At 42.5% G+C, this 23,897-nt stretch overlaps 3 protein-coding genes across 3 annotated transcripts in view; 1 reads left to right on the forward strand and 2 right to left on the reverse strand.

Annotated features, from left to right (window-relative positions):
- Positions 1 to 8,391, forward strand: part of prkg2 (protein kinase cGMP-dependent 2) — an 18,931-nt gene extending 10,540 nt beyond the window's left edge. Inside the window, exons 7-19 of the mRNA XM_026320854.1 lie at positions 1,991 to 2,068; positions 3,655 to 3,749; positions 4,088 to 4,156; positions 4,300 to 4,398; positions 4,577 to 4,727; positions 5,141 to 5,277; positions 6,125 to 6,214; positions 6,408 to 6,549; positions 6,725 to 6,888; positions 7,047 to 7,169; positions 7,510 to 7,572; positions 7,976 to 8,042; positions 8,260 to 8,391. Of these exons, the coding sequence (XP_026176639.1) occupies positions 1,991 to 2,068; positions 3,655 to 3,749; positions 4,088 to 4,156; positions 4,300 to 4,398; positions 4,577 to 4,727; positions 5,141 to 5,277; positions 6,125 to 6,214; positions 6,408 to 6,549; positions 6,725 to 6,888; positions 7,047 to 7,169; positions 7,510 to 7,572; positions 7,976 to 8,042; positions 8,260 to 8,355 (1,374 nt within the window). The 3' untranslated portion in view covers positions 8,356 to 8,391. The remainder of the gene's footprint in view (positions 1 to 1,990; positions 2,069 to 3,654; positions 3,750 to 4,087; positions 4,157 to 4,299; positions 4,399 to 4,576; positions 4,728 to 5,140; positions 5,278 to 6,124; positions 6,215 to 6,407; positions 6,550 to 6,724; positions 6,889 to 7,046; positions 7,170 to 7,509; positions 7,573 to 7,975; positions 8,043 to 8,259) is intronic.
- A 2,289-nt stretch (positions 8,392 to 10,680) lies between these two features.
- Positions 10,681 to 16,962, reverse strand: bmp3 (bone morphogenetic protein 3). The gene is made up of 3 exons (XM_026320678.1): positions 16,268 to 16,962; positions 14,259 to 15,184; positions 10,681 to 12,700 (listed from the first exon to the last, which is right to left on the reverse strand). The coding sequence occupies exons 1-3, from the start codon at positions 16,542 to 16,544 to the stop codon at positions 12,509 to 12,511; spliced, it is 1,395 nt and encodes a 464-aa protein (XP_026176463.1). The 5' UTR covers positions 16,545 to 16,962; the 3' UTR covers positions 10,681 to 12,508.
- Positions 16,963 to 19,584: 2,622 nt separating this feature from the next.
- The window catches only part of cfap299 (cilia and flagella associated protein 299), a 59,439-nt gene continuing 55,126 nt past the window's right edge, over positions 19,585 to 23,897 (reverse strand). Inside the window, exons 5-6 of the mRNA XM_026322083.1 lie at positions 22,793 to 22,922; positions 19,585 to 20,435 (exon numbers count right to left, since the gene is read on the reverse strand). Of these exons, the coding sequence (XP_026177868.1) occupies positions 20,343 to 20,435; positions 22,793 to 22,922 (223 nt within the window). The 3' untranslated portion in view covers positions 19,585 to 20,342. The remainder of the gene's footprint in view (positions 20,436 to 22,792; positions 22,923 to 23,897) is intronic.

Below are 23,897 nucleotides of genomic sequence, written 5' to 3' on the forward strand. Positions count from 1 at the left end.
CGCTCTGCTGCACAGTCTCTGCACCTCCCAGTGGAGGGGCTTTATAAACAAAACCCTGGCATGCTGTCTCCGCTGTCATGGACGGGTGTTACACTAGGCTCTCCTGAAGCATAAACAAGCTCGGACATTCAAGGAAAATGCCACTTGTGTCAAGAGTTCTGACAAGAGTAAACACCAGGGAATGTTTACACGTGGTTGCTCTGATTTGTTTGTCCACTATTCACCACAGCCCTCTATAGTCAGACGGATTATAGCTGAGGACAGTTGTCTCAGCTGTGGGAATTTGGCTTCCATCCCAGAAAGCATTGCATCCTGGACACCTTCATTCTTTGCACGTCCACTTCTTCACCCAAAAGCTTCAGGATGCAGGGCGTCATGGCAGCTCGGCAGCTGACTCAGCAGCCTGGCTTTCGTGCTGTGTTTGGGCCGGTGTCTTAGGTTTGGTTTGGACAGAGAGACTGACAGCATGAAGTGCAGGAAGCTGTCTCTGAATGAGAGCTCAGCAGACAGAGGGAACATACTGTACCTCAGTGTTTCATTCAAGAATATTTCAACGAGCCGCTCAGTTTTATGATGCACATGAAACACTAAAACAAATGTTCTCAGTGAAGTGTGATCTTATTTCTGCACCAGCAGGAGTCTTTCAGAGTGTGTCAGTGAATCTGAGTGAATCCAAGTATGTCAGTGTGAGTCTGAGTGTGTTCGAGCAAGTCCGAGTGTGTCCTAGTGAATCCGACTGCATCAGAGTGAGTTTGAGTGTCTAAATGTGTCCGAGTGAGTCAGAATGAGTCCGAGTGTGTCCAAATGTGTCTGAGTGAGTCTGAGTGTGTCTGGGTGAGTCTAAGTGAGTCCGAGTGTGTCTGAGTGAGTCCGAGTGTGTCTGAGCGAGTCCGAGTGTGTCCTAGTGAATCCGACTGCATCAGAGAGAGTTTGAGTGTGTCCAAATGTGTTCAAGTGAGTCAGAATGAGTCCGAGTGTGTCCAAATGTGTCTGAGCGAGTCTGAGTGTGTCTGGGTGAGTCCGAGTCTGTCCTAGTGAATCCGACTGCATCAGAGTGAGTTCGAGTGTGTCCAAATGTGTCCGAGTGAGTCTGAGTATGTCCAATTGAGTCTGAGTGAGTCCCAGTGAGTCTAAATGAGTCCAAGTAAGTCTAATTGAGTCCAACTGTGTCCGATTGAGTCAGAGTGAGTCCGAGTGTGGAGACCACTGGAGGTACAGTGTCAGTTTATACCAGGCCTATAGAAACCACTTGTTTCTGTTTGGCTGGCAGGTATCTGTTATAGTCAAATATCAGGGCACTTCAAGGCTAACAAAAGAAAATTATAAATGGGTTATAAATGTATAACATATATAACAATATATTTGGAGAGAATACTACATTTCTATTGGCTGGCTTTAGGTTCTTTCTTGTAGTGAATGTATAAAGAGAGAGAGAGCTAGGATGTGATTGTGATGGAGCGACGGTGGGGTGAGCTTGCTGGCTGCTCTGACCCCACTCAGTTGATAAGTTAATTAATAAATGCCAAGATTCTTTGCTTTTCTTAGTTTCATATTAGTATAATTTGTGTACTTTGGGATTTTGGGGCCTCGGTCAGCAAAAATAAATGTGGAGTCACCTCCGTGAACATGTGATGGGCATATGTTTTTCATTTCTGCTGTGTTATACATGAAATGGACTGCAGCCCATTTTAATCCAAACTTAAATAAATATTGATGTAGGCCCTGGTGTCAGACACATATGCTGACCACCTTCAAAGACCCCCATGGCAGACATTAAAAACATCATAATCAACATATACTATTGACCTATATTTCATTAATCCCATGAGCTCCCAGATCCCGTCCCTGAGCAGCACTGATGGCTGAACTCCAGCTCTCATCCCGCAGGGGATCAGCTACCAGGAATCAGAGGGGCCCAGTCGATGGTTAAATCAATGTAATGCTTCAGTTCTGACTGCTATCCTCCCCCCTCCTCTCCCACCACCTTTAGGAATACTATGACAAAGGAGAGTACGTCATCCGGGAGGGAGAGGAGGGCAGCACCTTCTACATCATCGCACAGGGAAAGGTAATGTTCAACTTACAACTCTTACTCTTTACTAAGTCTGACTTTAAACCCAAAGACTAGACCCTGAAGATGCATCTCTGACCAAACTACAGGAAATAATTCATTAACCCAAAATGTCCTAAAACCTTTAAGACCTTTATTTTATTCAACTAATTATTAATATCAAACTTTGGCCTAGATATTTATTGTTGTGTCGAATGTGTTCAGTCAAACAACATGAGACATTTAAGGTCCCAATAAAATAAAATAAAAATATTTCAATCTTTTCAGGTTAGTTGCTCTTAAATGGTCCATGACCGGCACCTTCGACTTGATGGATATATCGCTACTTAACAATAATTCTACAATTCTCTAGACAGACAACTTTAATTTTTTAATAGTTGTTATTATGAAAATATGGTTTAAATAAGATGCACTGCAGAGATTCCTGACACAATCTACAGTTAAGGCCAGAGACACAATCCGTAATCCTGTCCTAACCACAAAATAAATCCTCCAGTGCCTCGGTTAGATAACACTGTATGACTGTATCTGTACTGTGCTGTTCAGGCTGTTGCTCCAGTCTTTGCAGTACAGGCTTTTCACACCAGTCAGCATGACTGTTATCTGCCTGTTGAATGGCTGCAGAAACAACACTAGTCTCCCAGGACTAGAGTCATGCAGGACTGCAAGTAAATCTTTATGCAATTAACTCTTTGAGAGTAATTTGGGGTTTTGTACCAGACCATAGCAGACAGGGTTGACCCCATGTCTAAACTCAGAACGGCTAAAAGACAAGTTACTTAAAGCATGAAGGAAAACAGACCAGTTTTGATCAATGCTCCAGTAAAACAATACGGTGGTCAAAGTGTATGTGAGCCTGGGAGGTGTGGGCTCATGACTCCCCTGCTGTCTGTCTGATAAGTCAGCAACCCGACACCGGCGGAGCGAGGCGAGATGGAGCGGGCCCAGTGGTGTCCACAGGGACCGTCAGAATGTCATTATGAGATGACGAGAGAATGCAGCTCGTCAGTGCTACGCTAACCACACCAGATCCACACGCATGTTGTTTGGGAGGACGGGGGCAAATACAGGAAATGGATCTACTGCCCCCCCCCTCATACACCCAGACCAGGGAGGGAATAAACTGAGAGCCCCTGCACCAGGAGAAACAGGGGAAGTGAAGGTCACACAGGTCAAATGGGACACTTAGCTAAAAACACACTCTGGCCATTACGGCTGTGACGTCACTGGCATTTCTTTCAGCGGTTCGGTGCCACAGGTGGGACATTTGACTTTGAGGAGGCTTTTAAAGCTTCAGAAATGATAAAGAAGCTTCAGGAAATCCAGGCTGCTGGAGGGTTTTTGTTGAAACCAGTAGGCAGCACCTTACAATGAATGTGTCTATTTTGACAGCATGTCAAGAAAATCTAAAAGTGCATCAACACTATTTAATCACTCATAGTCCATAATGTTCCAATTACTATAACTCAACACGTCAGTTACTGCAATTTCTTCTAATCTTAAGTTTTGACAATGCTGGAGAAAAGTGAAGGCACCTGTCAAAGCTCCAGAGCTTTAAAGGTGCTGCTAACTGTGTCGTGCAGGTAAAGGTGACCCAGACTACTGGTGCCCACCGGGTGCCACAGATCATCAACACACTGCAGAAGGGAGACTACTTTGGAGAGAAAGCACTCATAAGGTAAAAACACACCTCAAATATCAGCACAGACTGTAATGTTACCGTCTACCTGCTGTCTATACTGAAAATAATGACAGGAACACACAGAGCTAAGAAACGTTTCTAGTGAATCTATTTCACTCTAATCGTATTAATAAAGCTGGACCCTGTGTAATGGGTAACAGTTCCCTTATGTTACAGCGGGTTTTTAATCTTTTTGGTTGTAACCTTCCCTGAAGGATAGAGGATGTTTCATAAATTGCTTTTACTTGATGAAACACTGCTGTGATCATTTCCCACAATAATTTCTGAATACACTTCAGTACCGAAGGATTTCCTAACGTGTCTGTGCCTTTCAGTGACGACGTCAGGTCAGCCAATATCATTGCTGATGAGAACGGGGTGGAGTGCCTCGTCATTGACAGAGAGTGAGTATTGTGACACTTGAAGTTTAAAAGGGCCTTGATGTGAACAAGGAGACGAAAGCTGTGAAATTAAAGTTGAGGTTATGGAGCCAGTCAGCCAACATGCCAGTGGATGCACTGCTGATGTGCAGCTGTTGTTTTTCTAGGACATTTGATCAGACGGTGGGCACCTTCAACGAGCTGCAGAAATACCTCCAAGGCTACGTGGCAACGCTCGATCGTGACGACAAGAAGAGACATGCGAGGTAGGTACTGAGGCTGCTCAACTGTGCCAAAAATATTCAAGGCCTTGTCGGGCATATGGGTTTCCTTCGATCATTCACCTGAGAATCAACGGACAGCCCTTTGTGTACGGTGAAAACTGAGCCATAACCAACCTGGATTTTTGAATCCCATCCTTGGTCCACCTGTGTCTCCACCCAGGAGGTCGGTGTCAAGGCACCAGAGTCAGCCACTGTCTCCTGATGTCATCCAGCTGAAGGACATGGTGTCGGCCTTCTCCTCCTCCAGGCCCTTCGACCACCTGGAGGTCATAGCTACTCTCGGAGTCGGTGGATTTGGACGAGTAGAACTGGTGAGACCAGAAACTCTGCATCATTATCGATTAGTCATTTGGTCAATAAATAACATTACAGAAAGACAGATTCTGTCTATTTGTCTACCTGTTGAAATCCTGAAACCAAAACAAAAAAAGCTGCTCACACATTGACTAAGGACAGAACTGTGAGTGTAAAGAAGAGTTTGTGTTCTCTCAACCATTCTGATACCAATAAACTTTGATTCCAGCGGCTCATGTCTACATTAGCTGCTACTAGCAAAGCACACCAGAGAGTCATATAGTAGCCCAGTTGCATTGAGGGTAATGTAGGCACTGGGTTTAGACATGGACTAAAGAATATGGTGTATCTGGTTCTACTGTACATATTTTTGGAAGTATTCGTTGTCAGTGTAATGTTTTTAATGTTGCCCTGTTATTTCCATCTGCAGGTGAAGTTTAAGGGCAAGGACATCACCTTTGCACTGAAGGTCATCAAGAAGAAGCACGTCGTGGACAACAGGCAGGAGGAGCACATCCATTCGGAGAGGAAGATTCTCGCTGAGGCTCGCTCGCCTTTTATCGTCAAGTCAGTCCTGCTGCTCAGCCTCCAAACCCGTTTCCATTCTTTATCCCACATGATGAAGCTCTGCCCCATTAGTCTGGGAAAACAGTGCAGCGCTTATTAGTTTTTGATGAGATCAGTATCGAGGCCTCAAGCAGTTTACATCTTCTCAATGGGGTAGAATGACTGGGGATATTGAGATGGCTGATATGAAAATGTAGTTATTTGTTCTGAAATATTACAGCAGCAGCTTTTCTTTGCCTTTTGTGAGACTACGATGATCCAATTTCAGCATATGCAGTGGAACAGACTCAGATATTAAAGCCATTCTTCACCTTCTGAAACATGGCTCCTTGCTGACCTCGTTTTCATACACACCATGTATTTACTTTACCTTTTTCATAGGTTTTAACTCTTTTTTTATATTTGAATCTATTTCCCAGGAGGATGAATGTTGGTGAGCTGCTTTGCTGTCTCAAGTGGCTTTGATTTTAAGGCTGTACATGCTGAAAATATCACCACAGGGGTCAATGAATACCACATTAGTTTCCAAATTAAAGCTATAATTTGTGCAGCAATGCTTTTAAATATACCCAGTCAAACTGTAATGATAACTGCAAACAGCATGATCTGTTTTGGATCACTAGTTTTGCTTTTTTCATGTAGTTTGACTGCTTAACAGTAGGAAATCAAACCTGACTGATATACTTTATTAAACTACTACTGCAGCTTATTTTCTCCAGTGATTCTGAACTTATTAACTAATATTGCTCTCTATCCACAGTGATAATGAAATGAGAGTTGTTCTATTATTATGAAGGTCAGACCTTTTACTTTGAAGCTTAACTCGTCTGTGCTTCTCTTACTCCAGACTGTATCGCACGTTCAAGGACAACAAGTACGTGTACATGCTGCTGGAGGCCTGTCTGGGTGGAGAGATCTGGAGTCTGCTCCGAGACAGGTAGAGACACCTGCCACAGACTGAAGACACATTTTAAAATGTCACATCATTTTGCTGCTGGCTTCTGGCACAAAGTGATGGTATTGTTGTTAGGTTATCATCTAAGGAGGAGATTAAGGCGTATTATCTTACAGCGCAGCCTCTGTGCCTGCACGTCAGCAAAACCTCTAAAATGTGTCTTTCTTGTCTGCAGGGGGAGTTTTGACGAACCTACTGCCAAATTCTGCGTTGGCTGTGTCACAGAGGCTTTCGACTACCTCCATCGTAAAGGTGTCCTCTACAGAGACCTGAAGCCTGAGAATCTCATGCTGGATACTGAGGGATACATCAAACTGGTGAGATTTTGCTGTTTTACTCCAAGTGTTCATGGTTTTTAGTAGTTTTCATTGGTCAGATCAGGTCATGAATTCACATTGTGAAATTGGTTTCTTCTAAATTTATTGTGGAGAAAAGCCTCAAGTGCTCCATAATGGACTTCTTAGAGATATCCAATCAGTTCTGTCTTTCCAGGTTGACTTTGGTTTTGCCAAAAAGATCAGATGTGGCCAAAAGACATGGACCTTCTGTGGGACACCGGAGTATGTGGCCCCTGAGATTATCCTCAACAAAGGCCACAACTTCAGTGTGGACTTCTGGTCTCTTGGCATCCTGGTGTTCGAGCTTCTTACTGGCAGGTTAGTGCATCTGTGATTCCAGCCCAGGTACCAGGTTTTGTGAGAGCACCTTACAATCAACCTTATTCTAGTTATCCCTTCTATCTCCTGCTGAGTTTCAGTCTTTACCGTCTGCTGACACATGTGCACTGTTCATAGCTGTTTTCTCCACCCCACAGTCCTCCGTTCTCAGGCAGTGACCAGATGATGACATACACTTTCATCTTGAAAGGCATCGAGAAGATGGATTTCCCCAAGAAGATCAGCAAAAGACCTGAGGACCTCATCCGCAAGCTGTGCAGGTACAGGATCCTACAGGCAATCCAAAGAATGAAGCTAGAAAATACTGAATCCTCCAGTCCATCGCTTTTACTGCTTGTCCACTAAAAGTCTCAGGACAGCACCTGGTGATGAGTGAGGTGAAGACAATTACCTGACAGGTTAGATGGTGGTTAATCATGTGAGCCAGTCAAAACTAACACCAGCCTTCGAGGGTTGAGGGTTGGAATTTAGCTGAAAAAAAAAAAAGGCAAATTTGGACAAAGCAAAGAATAATACAGGAAAAGAAACTTCAGGTTTCTTCAGGTCAAGAAAATAAACTAATAATAAACTAATAATTTCCCACTGTGGTGAACTTTACAGGCGGAATCCCTCAGAGCGACTGGGTAATCTCAAAAACGGAATAACAGATATCAAGAAGCACAGGTAAGAAGGAAATGACTCACTTTGTTGCTGATCTCACCGGGGAGATTAGCTGTGCAAATGAACACTGATTGAAAATTATGAATGTGGGCCGCTGGTTTATGACCTCAGCAATTAGATGATCGCTGCACACACTGTACAAAAGCAGTGGGAAACATATTAATAAAGTATATTCAATTATCGGGCTTACTGCAGTCTTGTTATTTAGAACTATTTTCCTTTATGAGAACAATATGAAGACAGACAGGTTTGTCCAAGGAAAGGGGCATAAACAGGGGAAGACGAGTTAATTGTCAGGGAACTCTAGTATCAAACTTTACCTGTGTGCTGGCAGAGTTGAACTTATACAGACTGACGTCCTGACGTGTTTGATATGCTCTGTGTAAATGCTGTTATGTGTCTAAAGGTGGTTTAACGGCTTCAACTGGGAGGGACTGAAGGCAAAGACTTTACCATCTCCACTGAAAAGAGAAGTAAGTATAGACGTTTGTTCAAACTGGTAAAAGCAGAGGTCCATGCAAGTTCTAGAGAATTAGCAAAAAAAACATTTGCATGAAGGAGGTGGGAAAAGATTCACGTCTGATTTCTGCTGCTTCCCTACAAATGAAATAAGTTTTGAATTCAGATGCTCCTGTGATGGTTTTAGTGACTAATGCAGGAAACGATCTCTCACCGTTTCCTCCACACTAGCTCACAGGACCAACAGATCACAGCTACTTTGACAGCTACCCTCCGGATGAGGACAGTCCTCCTGATGAGCTTTCTGGGTGGGACACGGACTTCTGAGACTTGTCATTTTTTTCTTCCATTACACACCGTGACAACAAAACTTCATGGGCATGTCCTTACTCTCCCCCCGACAGCCATGGTGGAGATCCTCGGGTTCTGTAGCTGCAATCAGGTCATTACTTTGTAAAGTTCTAATAGTCTCAGATTCAGTTTTGAGTTCGATTGTGTAGTTATTATGTATTTATTGCCGTTGTTTTGTTTAATACAGGCTCCTGCTAAAGTAGTTGAGGCTTTTTGGCATTGAAGCTAAAAAGTATAATACATAAAAGCTACTGAGGTTCTCCACAGCCACACCAAAGTCAATCAAACACAGCTGCCAGTGTTTGTGGGTGGGAAGCCAGAGGGGGATCAAGTCCTCGTTGCTGCATCAAGTGTAGTGGGAATAGTAAATGCATCTGTGTGTGTTACTTCAGAGTTATGTAATGAGAGTAAGCTGTGCATTGTCACATGCCAGGATTCATGAAAGTACTTTTCATGCAAGAACACGTCGCAATGGCAAAGTTTGGATTTAATGCACTTTCTTTTAACTCCAGTTACTCATGCATTAACACTCATATACAGTATTTATAATATGGAAGACTGGTAAATTTGCTTTTTTAAAAATTAAATAGTTGTCAGACACTTTTTCCTGGAAGCTCACGAAGGCTGGTGACTGGCAGAGAAATCTGTGAGACATCTGAGAGAATTTGTTTGTTGCAAAAAGGCAAGAAACTGCACAGCAAACACAGACGGCATCTAAGCACCTCGCAGTACTATCCCAAACATGAAACGTCTGCGCTACCAAGCATCAACAGTGTTATCCTGAGCTGCCCGATCTAGACACACTAAAATATCAACACCTTCTCCACTCAAGTCACAGAGTGTGAACATCCCACAGACCTGAAAAATATTTACCTTTTTGAACCTGAGTCAACTCTGCGGTTCCCAGCTTCTCAAAGGAAAGAACGGTTCTGCTCTGTCTGATGTTGTGAGGAGGAACAGGCCAAATTTCGTTGAAAACTTCACCATTTACCGCGAGGAGGTTTCAGGAGCTTAGGGTTAAAAAAGATACTCATCTTCCATTTCTAACCACATTAGGTTTAGTGTTAGTTCACCACGTGTCAGTGTATATACTGTAAAGCACAAGCATCAAAAATACACACTTTGTACAATCCAAGCTTCTTGTTCTTTTGTGTAAACCTTAAAAACTGGGTGAGTGAATTTTATCTGATGAATGTGTGAATGTGACGTCTGTGTATGGACTTCCCTAAAATTCCTAGACAAGCTGTGGCCTTAAAGTAGTGACCACTGATTTCAGGATACAGCTGTGTTTGTTAATATTCCACACAGAGTTTCTGTTTTCAGAAAGACTGGTCAGTTTAAGTTGGGTTTTATGTCTATGTGGATCTGTCCCGATAGCCAAATTAAATTGTCCATTTAAGCCAATTTCTCTTTAGAAAAGGGGTTTATGTGTTTTGTTTTTCCCTAATCAAGCAACAGGGTAACATAACACTGGTCATCAAAGAAATATGCCAAGTTAAGGCATTATGACATGATCCTACAACAGCATCATCCAGCTGATTGTTTCTCTAAAAAGGGACAAATTCATCCTGTTTAAACTTGTGAACAAATCTGGAAAATCGACTCTGTTACTGAGCACGCTCTCTACAGGGCACATAAATAAAAACCTGCTACTGCACAGTTAGGTCACCACCAGAATGACATCACTTAATCTGCGTGTCTCAAAACAAGGTTTGACATAAAAACTGCCCAAGGCCTCAGAAAGTGATTAAATCCCATGTGTCATTGTTGAGCATTTGTTATTGTCTGGGAGACACTGGTTGTGTTACAAATATGTTATTTATAAAATGCAGTAGACCTATAATTATATGCAAAATGTGACTACAAACATACTGCCTTTGTGTACTGGTGTGTACTGCAGTACTCCAAAATAGATACTGTTTGTGTATATAAAATGGTACAGTAAGTAGAAGTAGTAGAACAACAGTTATACTGTGCATAGAGCTATGTTTCTAAGTTTTGCTATTGAATTTCAGAAATATTGATCTTGTATTTTATGCAGGTACCAAGAGAGATACAAAGAAAATAAAACGAGTATTTTGCTTTGTTTGTGTTTTGTTCTGTGGCAGATCATGTTTAGAATCCAGAAAATCCGCGATGGGTCTGAGCCTTGTGTACTTTTATTCTGTTCTTGCTTTTAAAATAGGATCGGAGCTCAGTGGGAGGGGAGACCTTTAAACAGTTCACCACACTTTTCACATTAGTAGTGACAAATGTCCATCACAGATAGAAAGACCACCGGCATGTCCGAGCTTTTGTCCCCCATTCCCAGATCACGCCTCTCCAAGATATGCAACATACAGAAAATAAATAGATGCATGTTAAAGGTCATTTCCATATACAAATATATTTTATGAAGCTTATGGTACAAGCATTTGTTCTTAAACTACAGTATGACATTTACAAGACAGCACAGTGAAGTAGAGTAAACTGCTGATATGCTGAACTTTATATGTGAGACTGATATTTGCTGTTTAGACCTCGGCTGAGTCCGACCCCTCAGTCGTCCTCTCTGCAGCGTTGCGCTGGCACAAACACAGCAGGCCTCTCCACGGTAGAGCACACATTACTAAGATCTGTACTGGCACAAGATGAGGAAGCAGAAACTAGAACAGGTCGGTCAGTACAAAATATAAACAATCTGCTCGTAGCTATTGACACAAAATAAATGTCTCTGACATAGCAAATTAATGAAATATTCGAAACGCATTGCTGAATAAATTCCACTGTCCATCACACTTATCGAAAGAGTATGTTCACTCACTGTAGATTATTTTGTACCATGAGAAACTATTCTCAGCTGTTTGCTTTGACAAACGCAATGAATTGAATCAAAGTTGGTGGAAAGTCACCAACGTTATCTCAGAGACATGGGAACATCACTTATCGAGCTATATACAAACCAACGTGCAGGTCTGATTCCAGACCAGCACTGTAGATCGTCATGATACTGATTTTTTTTTTATCTCTTGCTTGAAAAAACAGACGTCTAGAAGCATTTTGACAGTTTGTGATAGTTTTTTTTCTCCTCCATGTGATTCTGTGCTGTGTATGCAATACATCATTTTAAACATTATGTAAAGGCAACATGTTCTGAGCTAACACAAGGCCAAAAACAAATATGTCCAGCCTGGTATCAGGCTTCTCATAACCACTAACATTAAGCCCCGATGTTTGCCAAGTCCCACGATTTATTTGATTTCTTCTGAATATATCAGGGCCAACGTGGCCTTCAAAGTTCCACACAAGCATCAAGTGGCTTTCAGAGTCCTGTGGTCTTATAATAAACACATGGTGACAGCCATTGTTCAGTGTAGTAGTTTCTCCTTTCGATATGCTTTGTCCCTTTCTCTTCCAAAATGAAATCTGAAATTTACTCCTAAAGCTACAAGAAAACAAAAGGTATAAAAGGTCTGCCCAGATGGAAGGTAGCTTACTCTTCTGCAAATAATAAACTCTTAAAATGTGGGTTCTGTACAACAACGGAGCAGTGATCTAAACACAAATACGTAAGGTTATCTACCATCTATGTCATAACTCTGGCTTTGGAATCTAATATATCTCTGTATAGCAGCCAAGCCAATAATTATACAATAACTTCTCATATAGTGAATAACAGTGATAGTACAGACATAAATACATACACGACAGAACAAAAACCATGCAAGTGCGAGCAGAGCTGACTTTGTGGTAATGACCAAAGACAAGTTCCAGTTTAGAAGCATCAGTTCAAACTCAAATCGCTTTTTTTCCTTCAGTTTTTGTCTCTCGTTATTTGCATATCGTGATGGTGAGTGTTTGATTGCCTTCACCCAGAAATCGCCCAACAGACAACTGAGCAGTGATGATGAAGACAAAGATAAAGAGTGATGCCAGTGGTGAAACTGCAGCATGGAGATTGGACTAATATGTGTTCCAGTTATCCTCCATGAGGATCCTCACCTGATCCGTTCCTTCCTGTGAACAGACCAGTCTTTTCGCCCTGAACAACAGGATGAGTTGAGTGTTGTTTTATTTTGCCGCATGTATCGATTTGTTTTCTGTGTGACACTGAGTTTTATGCAAACGGAGGTTGAAGGTAAAAAGAAAACTATCTACAGGCACAGGACTCTACAGTCATGTTGGGGTAGACTTTCAGGACCACGTTCTTGTCCTCGTCAAAGAAGAGGATGCTGAGGGAAGACATCTTCTCGGGGACGCAGCACGGCTCGGGGATGCCCGGGACGACACCCACTGCCCGCACTATGCTCTGGATGGTGGCATGGTTAGAGGGTTTCAGAGCCTGGGAGCAAAGACACAAATATGATTATTCGATTATATCCAGGAGTTCCTTTTAAAAATGGATCCAGAAAAGAACGTGTCATAATAACTGTGTATAGCATACCTTCACTAATAAAACAAATCTCTTTAAAACCCGTTTTCCTCTGACAATATTGAGTAACAGACATTTTTTTAATCCTGTTCCTGGTTCAATCTGGAAATACTGTACATGCCGTAGTTCTGCATCCACCTACAGTGGTGTAGATAATCTGTGACCAGATCAGTGTCCAGTGCTTCCAACATCCAGCTTCAGGCAGAGCAAAGTCCGGGTGATGGCTCTGTCCCTGCCAGTTCTCACAGCTGAGCAGCAGCTTCATGTCTTCGCAGGATCCAAAAAGTAACACGCATCACAATAAACTAGGCACGGCGCCTTTTAATATGTTTAGCAGATTCTAAAGGTTTAGCCAGACCAAGGAGAAACAACCTCACTGGATCACAGGCCTGTTGGACTGAGCAGCAAACCTGCAGCAGAGGGAGGTGGCTGCCTGAGGTCCTACCTCTGGGACTAATTACATCCAACTACAAAAGCCAGCAACTCAGAGCTAATGAATTAAGTGGATGGGACTTATGCATTCCAGCCATGTTTAAGATACCTGTGATGTTATCTTGTTGCAGGGGGCACAAGCCAAAAGCTGAGCTGATGTTTGACATCGGTTCTTTGTATGTTCTGTCAGTTGTAAGAGAGAAATGCTCAAGAATGGCATGGATCATCATGGATCAGCATGGACTGGGTACGCTTTACCAGCTGCACTAAGGTTTTCCAATGATGGGGTCAGCCACCTGCTCTGCAGAAAGCTGTGCATCTGAGCCGGGCTATTTTTTTTAACTTTTATTACAACATCACCTGGAGTCTGACCATTTTCTGCTCAGTACAGCAACACATTGTCTTTATTAAACTATATAAATCTAGCTCTGATGCACAGAGCATCTTCAAAGTCTTGATGGCCTTAGTTCCTAAAACATACTGTGAAAGATGAAAGCACAAAGGAGAACGTCTGACATTGCTAGTTTGTCCCAGCAGTTGAAAATTAAAGCATATGGGATTTATTTCTGTCTGTTTCTTTGGCATTATCATCTGTAATATATGACAGATAGACTGCTGATGGGGACTTCTGATGTTAATGTAATCCAAACTAACTTAATACAAAGCAGTAACAGCAACAGTAAACAGCGGTTATTGGCGAGATGTACTGATACATAATGTATACCTTATTGCATGAAAAAGCTGAATATTTAAATGTTAAAATTACAGAGTGATGTGCGTCATTTCATCACCGACACCTGTGTTTCAATCTGTAATCTTTTCGGCAGAGAAGAAACAAAACCAGGTCACAGAAAATGTTGGTTCAAGGGCTGAAGAAAAACTCAGTTGTGAAGTGATTCACAATCCGGCTAACGAAGCAAAGCGATGCCTGACCCATCTGAATAACATTTACAGGCCTAAAAAATAAATGTATCCAGAGTTTTCCAAGAGAAAGCTAACACTGGGCCCAGGTTATACACCAGTGCGTAAGTCTCACCTTTGGCATGGGGAACTGGCAGGACCCTGAGCAGTAGTAGGCATCAAACGACTTAGGTGATATAATCCATTCACTCCATCCAATGTCAGCGAAGTCCACTTTCAGGTATCTTCGAGCACAGTTTCTGGGCTCGTTCCACTGCTTCTTTCTTGCCTTTTTAATAGTCTGCTCATCAAACTGCAGCAGGGGCATCTTGTGCCGCTGATTCTTACGTGTCTTTTTACGTGGCCGACGAGCCTGCTTGTTCTCAAAAGGTTCATACGGACTTGTCTCATCCCAGCCGGTCGTCTCGTATGGATACTCAGGCCCGGGAAGCTCATTGTTTTGCAAAGGGAGCAGAACATTCACTGAGCGCTTGTGTCTGGACTGCGGCTGTTCTTGTTCAGTGTCGTTTCGCTCATGCAGTCCCAGTTTATGGAAAGTGTGTGAAATGGAGCTCTCCCCTCCCATAGAGTGGTGTCTCTGGAGGGTTGCTACCACGCTTTCCGGTTCTGCAATGGCAGAGTCATTGGCGTAGACCAGGATGTAGGGCGAGCGGTCAGATAGGAGTTTCTTCCACGGCTGGGGCCCTTGTGAAGCCACTTCGATTCCAATGAGCAGCTCGTCGTGGTGTTTGGCCTGGTTGACCACACGGGTTATGTCCTTCCACTGCCAAGATATGAAGTCCCTATAGAGGGTGGACACATTGATCCGAAAGTGTCCGAGAGTCCTCATCTTGTTATCCACTGAGGCGAAACTCCAGATAACCATGTGAATGTGGCTGTGCCTCCGGGGACCGTGGCGGCTGCAGCTTTTGGACCTGGAACACCCCTGGGTGCTGTTCTGAAGGTCCCCGATGTAATAATGAAGAGTGGCAGAGAGAACGTCTTCTGACGTGGTGAGGGAGGTGAGGTTAAAAATCTGCAGCTGCTTCTCGTTTATAGTACCTGTGTATACAATGAGTATTATTATTAACACAATGCAATACATGTGCAGGATTCAAAAACTAACCACAACAATAATAATAATAACAAATTATTAATAAGAGAATGTATCTGCATATATTATTCAATAATTAAAGGGATAGTTCACAGAAATTGTGCCATAGAGACAGGACAGTGTTTCTGCTTTAAGCAACACACCTTAAACTAATCTCATTTGCACTGAAGTGGAGGCAGAAATAATACCAACATTATCTGCCGCTGGAGGTACCGAATAAAAGGAATGTGTTTGTAATTTGTGTGAACTACCCCGTTACCTATGACATACAGGTACCAGGCGATAGGAGGCAGTATAATCTAACTAGCTTTGACCCCCAAGTGGAAACGGGTAGACTTTAATAATGCCTACGACACACCGTAGCCTGTAAGCAATTTAAAGCTTAAAGGATTAAAGTTACTGTAATAGTTCATGGAGAAAACACCATTAAAAGCACCTTAAACGCAGAAGGTCCCTGCAATGAGAACCGTCCAATTCTGCTGCAGAGCAGACGGGCTGGGCGGCTGCCAGATGCTGGCTCGAGGGAGAATCTATTTAGACTATCTGATGGTAAAATCTCGAAGTTTGAAAACAGTTGTGCCGGCAAACAATGCTTAGTTGCATGCAAAGATCAGATTCGAATCTCTGCGCCTGGCACAGCGAAACGGTAACAGGTTTATCCCATTTCCATGACTGGATCAACAGGTGTATTTCAGTTTCAGGTCGGGTACGTCAGTGGTATACATTTATTTTCAAAAGCTTTTCTTTTAGTTTCAGTTTAGTTTGTATTTTAGTTGAAAATAAAAAAACACATCATGATTTTAAACATCTTATCATGTTAAATACGCCTACAGTAAATTGCGCGCACGCTCCATAAAACGCAAACTTCGCTGCACTTGTAATGTGCGGACAATTCCAGCTGAACAAGGCCGGAAAACGTCACCAGATCTAGTTTATATTTCCCAAATCCACACAATTATGTGTACATGAATGCCCTTTCTAGACTGACCGAAGTTCGTGCAGTAAACATGCGTAAAATGTTGGATACATACCCCAGTGCGCTTTGAAACTGCGGACAGTGTTTCCGTCCTTAAAGGGAAATCCAGCCCGGTTGTACTTCGCGTAAAGCATCTGCATGTGCTCCGTCATTGTATCCTGTAAAAGCAGATCCTGGTCTTCTCTCTCAACGCGCCTTTTATCCACCGATTGCGTAAAATCCACCTTTCGTTTCTCTGGAAAATTGTCTGTTTTCAGCATCGCGCAGTATCCAACGCACAGATAACTCCATCCATAGAGCAGCACGACCACAAACCGAGAGTAGAAAGCCATGGTTGAGCCAAACAGAGGATAGCAACAAAAATATAACAGTTAACTTAGCAGGTTCCACAAGTGGTCCTATCTCCAAAAAGACATACCATCACCTGAGGAGGAGCCCACTGTAAGAAAATGATACCATCACCTTTGACACCGGTCACACCAGGAGAGAAATGTGGTCAGGAAAGAATAAGAGCGTTATCCAAGTCCCCTGCTTCTGATAGGTTGGAGTCTAAACGTGCTACGGTCTGATAAAAGTTCCGGCGCACAGCAGAGGGTTTAGTGCTGCAGATGCAGGAGAACTAAGATGCTAAAACAACAACGCCCTTGGTTTGGACTCAGAGCTCTGAGCTGATCTCAGGACCAGCAGTTAACCGTCCCCCCGTCTCAGCTTTCATTGAAGGTAAAGCATGTTGTGCTTGGTATTATAGGACTTGTGGGACCAGCTGGGTATTCCACTCTCTCTCTCTCTCTCTGAATGTGTGTGTGTGAATGAGAGAGAGAGAGAGAGAGAGAGAGAGAGAGAAAGAGAGAGAGAGAGAGAGTTCCCTGTTTAAGGTACTTTTATGCACATTCACCCTGGGGACAAATTATCTGATGTTATGAGGAGCCCAAGGGCGCTGTTTCAGTTGATTCAGTACTGCCTTTAAAAATATTTTTATTAAAAAGAAATTCAATCGATTTATTGAATTGATTTCAACATCTAAACTGCTGCCAGACAAAAGCCCCTCCGTGCGTAATTTCTACTCCGGAGCGCTGTGCGTCTGGGCTGCGCTGCTGAATGAAGCGGCTTATTGTGGGCATTAAAGGCTCTCTCTCCCTTTTAGTTTAGTTCAATGGAGTTAAGCACATGCATCCTGTACCATCACGGTCCGATCCGGATGCTGTACTGTGACGCTCCCCCTTCCCACCGCCGCCCCCCCTTCCCCCGCCACTGGGCTTCTCTTTCAGGGGCGCTCGGGAGGAAATGATTAGGGCATTTCCCCGCCCTTGGACATCTGATGGCAATAATATTAGCATGCCATGTCCTTCATAGCAGTCACCGCGCCGCACGGATTTAACCCCTTCAACCAGGATGGACAGGGTAGAATCAATATAAACAGCAGCAAAGCTGCAGCAGAGTCATGACAGCTGGAGGCAGCTCACAATGACCCATCAGTGCACTTTTCCTCACACCTGCAGGCCATAAGACAAGAAGTAAGACATAACAAGGTAAATGAGGTCAAACTGATCTGTTTAAATCATTTATAATATGGAAAATAAAGTAAGAACTCATATATAAACCCTACAAATGTATAGATTTAGCCCAACTTAGAGTATTATAATGTATAATAAAACCTGTTGAACACATGTACCTGCAGAAATTAATTTATTATATGCACTAAAAAAGAAGCTCATCAGTACCCTCATCATAAATCCTATTTGTTGGTTCATAGCTCACTAAAATGCTCATTAGTACATTTTGGCTTTCCTTATTGCCGTAGTGTCATATGTTTGTTTCACATGTGGTTTGATGCCAAACTCTGCAACCATGTTAGAAAACACACCAAATAAAATGAAACTGAGCTTGTTCTCCACTATCTTTACTCTGAATCCACCTCTTTACCTCATGTTGTGTATATTGGGAGCAAGTCAGGCCTCAAACTAATAAAAATCACGCTTCAACCCCAACAGCTTAAAAGCCCAATAAAAGAAAATGAAGAAGGAAATAACCACTTAAATTAGACTTTATTGTGAAATTATTACTATTTACAGCCACATGATCTGTCTGGGTGAGTTCCAGTCGTCAGTTTTTTTTTTAGGTTTGTTCATCCACAGAGGTAAAAAGTAGAGCCTGTGCATTTCATGAGCGATACTTGGTTGTTCATCAATACAGCAACACTTTAAACAGCACTTTTTCATGTACACATCTGCTGTTTTGGTTAGTAGGTGTCTGGAACAACTGATGCCGCTTTCAGGGAGGGAGAGCACAGCGGGCTGTTCCATCACCGTCACCAGGCCACATGGATGAGCTGCGGCCTATAAATCTAAACAGCTGTAGAGGGTGAAATGTTCATTTGCCACCCGGCCAGTCTGAGGTCTTACTCACCCCACACACACACACACACACACACACACACACACACAAAGCATGGCTGAGAGTGAGAAAGTCAGGAGGACACTTTGTGACAGCCTTAATGGTAAATCTGGGCTTTTCCAGGGAGGTCAGGAAGGAAATGACATTCCAAACAGAATCTTTTTGCCAAAATTTGAACGTGCTTCTCGTCCGTATGACAAAGAAAAGGAGAAAACTCATTAAACTGCATCTGGCACCTGATTTTTTTTAAATTTTTTTTTGATATATAACGCCTTAAACATTTCACAAACTTCATTATCATCATCATCACACTAACAGGCCCAGAAATCCACCAAGAAAACCCAAAACCAGAAACCCCATTTCCCAATTCCCTACTTTTACAGAACCAGAACCCACATCCCCGTATCACCACACATATTGTTTCAATGAGGCCATCAGGGTCCAATTCAGTTAAAAGATCCCAGCAGATGGAGGAAGGCTGTTCTGCTATCAGGGCGGCTGAGGTTTGTGTTAGAACGAACTAATTTGTTTAAACCTTGTTAGTTTCAGAAAGACATTTTAGCAGAATGGGAAATAAATACAAAGGCTCATTTAGTGCGACTGCCACCGTGATGCTAAGCTAAGCTAACTGACCACTAAACACAGACAGCCCCCCTCCTACAATTAATTCTGTTTCAAATCCACAACCTTTAGAACATCCACCTGCCTTCATCAATGTGTAGTATATTACCATTATTGTATCTTTAGTTTCTGTTACAGGTTTATTTTTAGTCTAGAAGTGATATTTCATATTGTAAACTTTGCAAACATTTGATTTTACTTTGTCTCCACAGAGCTGGTACATGTGCGGGATGTTTTTTTGTGACAGAATGGAAAAAGTGTTTTTCATGTCTATAGAAAACTAATTTACAAACAAATATAGACCCTGTAATTTGTTAGCTTTAGACCTAGATAATATTACTTGTGGTGGGACTGATTTTTAACATGTGTTTCAATAACAATTTCAAAAAATGTTAATCCAGAAATGAAAAGGCAGAAAGCAGCTAAATCATGTCTAAAGAAGGGTATTTGTAGAGTTGTCTTCCATTAAAAATGTCATAGGGAATGACTAATATGTAAATGATAGAGCACTTTGATGTCCTGTAAAGTGTGCCTTGCATCTGGGAACATGAGGAATGCTTTAAGCCCATTACCCATTCTTCCAGTCCAATTGGAGCTACCGCAGCCTGGGGGAGGACATAAAAGCAACCCCCACCATCTTTCAAAGTTGCTACGCCTTTAATTTGTTTAGACAAACAGCTCAAAACATGCCAGGTCAAACGATGGGACGAGACCAGGGTCCCCAAGCAGGTTTCTGCTCCTAACTAAGACTGCCGCTCAGGGAATTTCCAAAGAGGTTGAGCCCAAGTCGGCCTCGGTCTTGGCTAAGGAGTGAAAATTGAACACTAAAATTATTTTGTAAGTTGACTGTCACAAAACCTGAAGTAACATATAAAAGATCAGGGCGGCTGCAGGGAATCCTCCAAGTTGTCACACGAGTCCATCCAATTCTTCCTCTGGGACTTCTCAGTTTAAAGACATTTTTTCACTGGAGCACCTCCACCCAGATGGCATGCATGATATGAGGGGAACAGTTTGTAAATGCTATAACTACAACAACCCAGTCAAATTAGAGGCTTCCAGCTCGCTCCAATACGTGCCATATGCATGAACGTGTCTGCAGCAGCCTCTGAAGCTCAGACCGTCCTGATGTTGTGGTCGTAGATGACGGCATGGACGTAGAGGTCTGACTGTAGGAAGGTCCTCTTGCTGTCCTCACCAGGACCAGACTGGAACCCAGCACAGAGTTAGAGCAGTTAGTAGGGCTTGTATGGTCTGTTTACTGAAGTGTGTGCCTGTCTGTGCTTTAGTGTGACAGTCAGGACTTGGACTAATCTCAAACCTTGACTAAATCAAGTCCTGTCAGTTTTTCCCTACAGTTTCTTTGTCCTCATGAAAGATTTTAAGCATTTATTTCCTCTAAAACCTGCTGTACTTTCAGTCTGATCCACCTTGACGTGAAGTTTAAAAGTGGCATTAAGCAACTTCTGACCCTGAGGGGGCAGAGAGTCTCTAACACAGTTGAAACATTTTTCCCTGGGCTGCATGTGGAAGGACCTCTTCAAAGACAGTACACAGACATCTGCATGGCTGCTTCCACAACTCATATAACATTTATCATGAAATAATGACTTCACTCGATTCACAAGTCCACAGTGTGTTACTGAGATTTGGGAGGTGCACACACTGTCTCTCCATAGTCCACTTTCTAAACAGGCTGGCTGCCAGATCTTTCCTTTGGTGCTAGGAAGGTAGTCCACACTGGGTTTATCTGATCTTGTCTGCTGAAAACAGCTGCCTATAGTTTCGTATAAGGGGTTAATGAGAGCCGTAAGACTCAACCATAGAGGGTATGTTTAACTATAAAACCAAAACTGGGCTAAGAGAAACTACAAGCCACAGAGCTGGTGTTAACTCTCAATGGGTTTGGAGGTATGTACAGCTTTTTCCATTACACAGAGTCATTCGATTCAATGGTAATATAAAAAATATCTCTTAAATGCAGGCTTAAAATGTGAAAGCTGCCATGGTGTGTGTTAGCAATTGAACAAAACCGCAGATATCCAGAACACGTCTCCTTATAATAACAGGTATATTAGAGCGGAGGCCAAGCGCAGCATAATTTGACAGTGACTGTAATTGTTCATTTTTCAAGATGTTTTGCGTTACTTTGAATGTCAAAACTGACACAGCCCCACCACTAAGATGTGAAGCCACTACCAGCTGGGAACATTTATTTAAGACCAAGTGTGTCAAAAGCTTCTAGTGGGAGTGGATCCACAGCCAACTATTACACTCAGTTTACACTTTTACCTCAAACACACTTGTGGCCATCGCAGCGCTTGAAGCAGTCTTTCTTTGCAAGTTCAAAAGAGCGTCAATAAAAATAGAGCTGAGTTCATAGACACATTATTAGAAAACAGGAAATGCTGGGTGAGCTGAATGATTAGCATCTATTCAGACAGAAACCAGAAAGTTTTATTAGCTGCATGTCATCCAAGTAGCTTGCTCTGTTCTACAAGAATCAGTTTTAACTTTTATTTTAAAACATTTTTTATTTAGATTAAATCAAGTCATTGTCGTAACTGAAATATAAGAAGCCCTCCACCCCCTAACCCACTTTTTGGCTGGGGCAGAAAACGTGGTCATGGTATGACAGAGGCAGAAAAACAAACAAACCACCCAGAATGAGTTGATGTGGGCCTTGATTTTGGAAGGTTCCCCTGTGGATCAGTGGCCACATAAGCAGCTAGTGAGCTCATGTCGGGTTAAAGGCCGGATGGTTCTGTGCTACTCCATACCGAGCCAATCTGGGCTGAGCTGAGCTGGGTTCTGGGTACATGGGTGGTTTGCTGTGTCTGGCTTTCTATGCCTTCTCTTGTGTTTTTAATAGACAGCCTGGTCGGGGCGGTGCTCGACCGCAGCTAGAACACTGTGCTGCCATTTTGACGCTTGGCCTCAAAAACGCAGTCCCCACAGCTCTGTCTGCAATTTCAAAATAGTTCAGCCCCACCAACTACTTCCCTACCCCCCAGCAAAGAGGGAAGCTGGAGAGAAAAAAAAACAAAACACCGTCTGTCAGTCGTTATTTTTCCCGGGACCCTGTCGGACTGTGAGCGTGGAGGAAGCACCTGTCTCGACCCCTTGAACCTCCATTTTTTGTGCAGGTGGAAAGCAAATATCTTCCCCTCACGCTGACTCATTCTGTCTCTCTAAGACTGCTTCTCTTACCTTGTTAAAAATAACTGTTTTATGCGTTTTACCATTTTTGCATTGGGGCAATGTTGAGCACATGGAATGCCATAATTTTACTTTAGTAAACAGGATGTTGTGGACAAACTGGAAGTCACAGTCACCTGGACCATGAAGAAAACAGAGTTTGTTTTTAAACTTTTAAAGTCATTCGGGCAGAAAAAAAAAAAAAAAAAAAAAAAAGGTTGGTAAACAGCTTTTTGGTCTGTCTGTAGTCTTTCTGATTTCCTGGTCTATTTTTACTGCTGTGGAACAGGTGAACTGGTGTAATTAGTACCATTTGTCTCCCTGGGGCTTAAAAACAAAGCAGAGCAAAACAACAAAAAACACATACCATGGGGTCCACATTCAGGATCTTTTTGTCCCTCTTGTTCTTAAAGAGAAGGCCATTAGGGTCATCATAAATCACCTCAAAGTTAGGGCTCGACGTGGACATGGACACTTGTGTCTTCCAGTTGTAGTAGCTGTAGAGAAAAGATGATTTTAACAGTTAGATGACTGACAACAGGACATATTTGAAACTATGGTGTTTTCAAACACTGAGGGATTAGCACTGTGCTGGCACTTGCTATCTAAAAGCTCCCTAAGAAATGGTACCTTTGGGATTAAGAGAAGAATATTTTGGAAAGATTAAATTTAGCCGTTTTTAAAACATCTGTTTTAAATATATTAAAAGTATGGTAAGGTTACGTGACACAGAGGGTTAGTGTTACACTGGCTGTGCTGCCCAGCCGTTTGGTTTGTTATTGCTTTTTTTTGAGCCCGCACAGACATATTGCTTAAGAGGAACATATTTGAAACCCATGCATTTCAATAAAAGGACGTTACCCTAGGCATTCAGGCAGGGTGGGGGAGTGCTGTGACATGGGTGTATATTTTTTGTTGTGCAATAAAAAAAACAAACAGTAGAAAATAGGTCAGCTCTAGATAAGACACCATTTAAAGCTGAGCATTTTTGCTTCTTTTGGAAAATGTTCCTTTATAGGTTCACACAGCAGGAGGCTTCAAAACAACACATGAGCACCACACTGAGCTCTTGACTTGACATGTTTAATGGAGGAAGGAAAACGTCATGGATTACAGAGCATTACACAGGCGTGATTATCATATCAATACTCAACAGCCGGTTATAAAAGACCTTTGCTCGGCAAAAAAAGAAATGAATGTAACCTGCGGTGTAACGTATCTTTCGTAAGAGAAGGGAGAAGGTGAAAATCTGTTTCCAATTTGATCTTGAGGGTGCTGTGTTGGAGTTTGCCAAGCCAGGCATTAAAGTAAAGCTGTGGCTAATAAGCAACTGAAACTAAAGAAAGGGTTGAATTCCAAAATAAATGGCCGCTTAATTTACAGCATCCGATTGGTTCCTGCTCTGCTTTTAGGTTATTTTTGATACAGAAGAGCAATAGTGTGTGAGTATGTGAGTCAAAGGGACTGAGAGT

Source organism: Mastacembelus armatus, chromosome 9, assembly GCF_900324485.2.
Source record: "Mastacembelus armatus chromosome 9, fMasArm1.2, whole genome shotgun sequence".
Taxonomy (NCBI): domain Eukaryota; kingdom Metazoa; phylum Chordata; class Actinopteri; order Synbranchiformes; family Mastacembelidae; genus Mastacembelus; species Mastacembelus armatus.

Bases quoted from the DNA above. Each gene is read 5' to 3' on its own strand.
- bmp3 (XM_026320678.1), bottom strand. From the start codon at position 16,544: ATGGCTTTCTACTCTCGGTTTGTGGTCGTGCTGCTCTATGGATGGAGT. The intron at 15,185-16,267 runs GTATGTATCCAA...TTGTATACACAG, and splicing joins CAGTTTCAAAGCGCACTGGG to GTACTATAAACGAGAAGCAG. The intron at 12,701-14,258 runs GTGAGACTTACG...CTTTGCTCCCAG, and splicing joins GCCAGTTCCCCATGCCAAAG to GCTCTGAAACCCTCTAACCA.